At 35.5% G+C, this 5,949-nt stretch overlaps 1 protein-coding gene across 1 annotated transcript; it reads right to left on the reverse strand.

Annotated features, from left to right (window-relative positions):
- Positions 1–440: 440 nt before the first annotated feature.
- On the reverse strand, positions 441–1,410 carry LOC110298712 (olfactory receptor 482-like). Its single transcript, XM_021168114.1, is given in 2 exon segments — positions 441–924; positions 926–1,410. Coding segments are annotated over 2 exon segments (969 nt in total).
- Between the last annotated feature and the right edge of the window lie 4,539 nt (positions 1,411–5,949).

The following is a 5,949-nucleotide window of genomic DNA, read 5'->3' on the forward strand; positions in this document are numbered from 1 at the left end:
AACTTTACATGCCCCAATACAGGGGAATGCCAGGGACAAGGGGTGGGGTTAGGTGAGTGGGGGACTGAGGGGGGGAGTGTATTGGGGACTTTTTTGACAGCATTGGAAATGTAATTGAGGAAAATACCTAAAAAAAAAAGAAACCTAAAATACATAAGTAATTACAGGTATCACAAGATGAATTTGATAAGAAAGAATAATTAGGTGGGTAGGAGAGGGAGTTAATACTGAGAAGAGTTGAGAGAGGGGCTGGACACAGTCAAATTCATTGTATAATGTTCTCAAAGACACATCAAAATATACAAAGATAAATGCAATATAATACAATAGCTATATATACTAGAAGTAAAAGGAGATGAACACAAGTGGAATAACAAGAAAGTGAAGTGTTAAACCCCAGTTGACAGTCCCATTGGTCTTGGGTAATTGTCATTATTGTATTAACTTTTATGAAACAATATATTACTCTGAGAAAACATTTTCTTACCAAGCTGTCTCTTCAGAGCACCCTTTATCTCATTATTCCTGAGGCTATAGATGAGGGGGTTCAACATGGGGATGACCACCAAGTAGAACACAGACACCACTTTGTTCTGGTCTGTGGAGTATCTGGTCTTGGGCATCACATACATGAATGTAATGGTTCCATAGAACAGAGTGACTGCAGTGAAATGGGAGGTGCAGGTCGAGAATGCCTTGTGTCGGCCTTCAATGGAGCGCATCTTCAGGATGGTGATGATTATATAGGTATAGGAAACGGCTATGACAAACACTGTGATCATAGTAATTAAACCAGAAGAAAATGAGGTAACAACTACAGGGACACTGACATCAGAACAGGAGAGTTCAATCAAAGGATCAAAATCACAGTAAAAGTGATTGATTCTATTTGGTCCACAGAAGAGCAAATTAAATATAGAAACTGACAAAGGAAGCATTTATAGAACTCCCTATATAAGATCCTACAAACAACTGGACACAGACTTGTGTGGACATTTTGATGGAATAAAGCAGTGGGTTGCAGATTGCTACAAAGCGATCATAAGCCATGACAGCCAGAAGGAAGCATTCAAGTCCTCCAAAGAAAGCAGCTGAGCCAAACTGTATAGAACATCCAATGTAGGAGATGGTATTTTTCTCCACCAGGAAGTTAAAAAGCATATTGGGTGTGACAGTAGATGAGTAGCCTAAGTCAACAGAAGCCAAGTGGCTGAGGAAAAAGTACATACGGTGATGGAGCTGGGAAGAAACTGTGATGAGAAGGATGGTGCTGAGGTTCCCAGACACAGTCACCAGGTAGATGCACAGGATGATGGTGAAGAGGACAACTCTGAGGACTGGGTCATCTGTTAATCCCAATAAAATGAACTCTGTCACTGCAGTGTGGTTCCCATTGCCCAGGAAAGCCATGGGCGATGTAGCTGCTGCTAGATTGAGGCTGTGATGGATATATTACAGTGAGAGATTTATAATAGGTTATGTCATTTCATATAATACATACTTGGAGAATATTACAAGTGAATATATTATCCAAATTTTGGAAGAACAATAGATGTTATACTCAAAGTTTTTATTGTTTATACATTTCTGTACAAACGTTCTTCAAATTATTCAATCAGAAAAGCTAGAAATATGGTAAAATAATAAATAACTTTTATTCATAATTTTTATAATAAAACATATTGTTATTAAATATTTAAAATCATGCTACATTCAGGTAAGATACGTTGGCAGGTAAAGATTCTTGCCACCAAGTCTGACTTCTGACATCCAGAGTTTTACTCCTGCAACTCACAAGGTGGGAGGGAAGAAGTAACTCCTGGATGTTGTCCTTTGACACTAAAACCTATGCTTTTAGCTGCATCATTCTCTTCAGACGAATAAATAAATGAGTGAATACAAAATTTGTGATTCTTTTCAAAATAATTATTTATTTATTATAGCAAAGGAATAAAAAGTAAAATTATAGAATTATATAATGAAGTCTTAAATTATTGCTAAATTTATGGAATGCTTATGAAATGTCCAGCATAGAATTTTAAAAAAACTTGTATTCATTTTTTATATATAATTTTATTTCCATGAAATATCAGTTAGTTATTTTTTGTTGGTACTGTTTTTTCTTTTTAAGGCATGGTGTAATCCTGGCTCTCAATATGTAGACCAGGCTGGCCTTGAACAAACACATAAACATATATACAAAATTGCCCTCACAGTCATATGTGTGTGTATATATATATACATATATACTCAGACATGTGTGCACACACACACACACACACACACACACACACACACACACACACACACACACACACACACCACATGTATATATAAAGTAACATCATGTGAAATTCAGAGATTGCTCTCAGGATATGTTAACTAAATGTACTTACAGAGAACCTGTGTTTGATTCTTTTTTTTTTTTTTTAAGGTTTTTTTTTTAAGATTTATTTATTTATTATATATAAGTACACTGTAGCTGTCTTCAGACACTACAGAAGAGGGCGCCAAATCTCGTTGTGGATGGTTGTGAGCCACCATGTGGTTGCTGGGATTTGAACTCTGGACCTTCGGAAGAGCAGTCGGGTGCTCTTACCCACTGAGCCATCTCACCAGCCCCTGTGTTTGATTCTTAATATCCACATTGTTTTTCACAGCAATTTGTTTTTTACAGTTCTTGGGACCCAATACCCTATTCTGGTCCTCACCAAAACTAGGCATTCACATTGTGCATGTATGTACAACCAGGAAGCACACATATATACTAAGTAAAAGTAACAAATTTTTGAAAAGTATTAGATATGAACACCAGGTGATTGAACTGTCTATTGCTCTTAGTAAGCACACTGTAAGTGAATGGTGGCAACGCTGTTCAAATCAGGGAAAGACAAAAGGATAATATTTCAGCTTCCCCATGTTTACTACATAGAAAGGTGTATTGCTGGTGATGTTGATCTCATAGTTTGTAAACCTGAATAAAGATTTCACAAAATTTACAAATAGAGATTATTGTTATAAACTCATTAGATATTTAAAATTCTTTCAAATAGACCACTATCCTCTAAAGTTATTTTAAATATCAACTTTATCATCATGGCAAATATAAATATTTAACACACTATTAGTAATTATTAGTTTAGACACAGTAGCTCCTTATCTAGTGGCACAGTGTTTTCTATCTAGAATATGATGGAATGAATTCACATTGTTCAATACTCAACCTAAGATATTAAATTATTTATCACGCTTACCCAATAAAAGGCAGACTGACTGTCATCCCTCACATCTACACTTACATCCTCATTTGTCTACAGAGATACCTATGAGGCTGGCACATTCTGTCCATTAACAAAGCAGGTCTTTACACAGAATATCCCCTGACAGTTGCCAGCAAAGCACTTCAAAGCTAGTGAACGTCTTATCTTTTGGCAAATGGTACAGCTATGAAGGACTTACTTATGGATGGATAAATAAGGAATCTATGAAAACTTCATTTTATGCCTGATCATGTTGAACAATTTAATAATAAAATACAAGGTGATTGTATGAAAGTTTTTTTCCTTCTGTTATATAACTGCATAATCCCATCTGACATGTTTCAACACCATGGTTTATAAATACAGTACATATCAAGGAAGAAAAATCCATGTATCAACAAAGTAAAAATCTTACCTCTTGAAATATGATTTCATTTCAAATTAAGACATTCACAGTTGCTATGATTTTATAGCTGCAAAGCCTGTTCCCTGCTGTCATTGTTTGTCACTGAGGATAAGTCCCTGCAGAGGCTCTAAATTCCAGTGTGAATTCAAAGCATATGGGATCATTACTGCTTTCCCGATGAGTACTGAGCAGTTCATTTAAAACAAACACAATTAATTTTCAGGGAGTCCATAAATCTCAAGCAATCTCTTGTTTTTCAATTTGTGTGAGTATTAGTGCACATTTTCTCAGTAATTATGGAACATACATGATAACAAATTATCTTAGGTAAATACTTCTGCAATTTGATATTTGTTTCAGGTTAGGTCAAGTTAGAAAATATTGAACTGACCACTAAAATGAACTATATTGGCTTCTTTCATTTAGTGTGCATATGTTTTTGGTTTACTCTTTTCATTGTGGTTGTTTAATATAATCTATTAGGTACTTGGTGAGTATAGGCAGGAATGAGGTGTTTAGTTGAATAACATTTATAGGTACTAACATTTTTTAGGCAAGAATATAAATATTATTATTAAATAGAAAATAATGAGTACAGAGAGATATGGATGTTTTTTAGGTAAGAATAAATATTTCATAGTTCATACCTCAAGCAAGAGACAGTTTGTGTCAATTTATATAATATAGTGTAGACTAGAAATCATGGTTGACCTGAAGACACAGCTCAATTCTCTCACTAACCTTAACTCCATTAAGTTCTACATTGTATTTGTTCCTTTAATCTTTGTTGGTGACACCATTTCTGTTTTTGTGCTATATTTGTGTATTAACTTGTTTTTACTTTTCATTTTGAAACAGATATTCTTGAACAACATCACATATGTATTGACTCTGCAACATCAAGAGACGTGATATACAGCATGCATTCAAGTCTGATGCCCAAAGATCTTCATCTTTTACATGGCAGAATGATGACCTTTATTGATGAATTTATCTAAGAGGAGTAAAAGGGAGGTATACAATTAGATGTTTATAAAAAAATTGAACAAACTTTTAGTCATTTATTGTTTTAGTGCACACAAAGTGTAAGTAAGGATGCAGGTAGATTAACACATATTTATATCAGTGTAGGTTTCTATAACGTTTACAGTCCTGATGAACTTCAGTAGAATTTTAACTATTTTTATAACACAGCTTCTTTGTGCTCTCAGAAAACACTTCCCAGAAGATGCTGGTGTCTTCTTAATTACCACAAAAACAGTTTCTATGACACATACTGAAATTCTGCTCTTCTGAAAACTCTTGGCCCAGGTTTGCAGATTTCAAGTTATCTCAGCAACAATGTCTTCCATATTCCTATTAGGATGGTCCATTAAGTCCCATTTAAAGCATTCCACTGCTCTCCAAATCCAATATCCCATAATGCACATTCTTCCAAACAAAAGTATGGTCAGGTCTATCACAGCAAACCCTGTCCCTGGTACCAACTTCTGTCTTAGTTAGAGTTTTACTGCTATGAACAGGCACCATGACCAAGGAAAGTTTTATAAGTGACAGCATATAATTGTGGCTGGCTTACAGGTTCAAAGGTTCAGTCCATTATCCTCAAGTTAGGAACATGGCAGCATCCAGGCAGGCATGGTACAGGAAGAGCTGAGAGTTCTATATCTTCATCTGAAAGCTGCTAGCAGAATACTACCTTCCAGGCAACTAGAATAGGGTCTTAAAGCCCACACCCAAAGTGGCAAACCAACTTCAACAAAGCCACATCTTTTAATAGTGCCACTCCCTGGGATGAGCATATATAAACCATCACAGAAGATTAATCTCTGACTTGTGGTTGTACCATGCTCTCAGGGTCCCAAGAACACATCAGTTTTCAGTAATAGGTTACATATCAGAGTGATCTCTGGCCACTGTTTTCTGAGTCATATAAAATGGCAAATGAGATCTATCTCCACTGGTAATCTATTTGTCAGAGAAAATGGTCTTCAAAAACCAGCAACTGAATTTGAGATCTGTGAGGGCCATAGTCTTGTCTTTCTGATGGAATGATCAGATCTTTTAACCAAGGTAGCCTAACTTAACTGTTAAAGAAATTCTTGCTCTCTCCATCCTGTTTTTGGTATTTAGCTGCTAGAGCTGTGATTGGCTCATTTCTTTTAGCTTTATCATCTGTATTTTTAACTTTTTTCTTTTAGTTTGATATTATGATACAGTTGCATAATCTCTCCTTCCCTCCTGTCCTTCCAATTTTCTCATGTTATATTTCTTGCTGGCCCT

This window comes from Mus caroli, chromosome 7, assembly GCF_900094665.2.
Source record: "Mus caroli chromosome 7, CAROLI_EIJ_v1.1, whole genome shotgun sequence".
In the NCBI taxonomy this organism is placed as follows: Eukaryota; Metazoa; Chordata; class Mammalia; order Rodentia; family Muridae; genus Mus; species Mus caroli.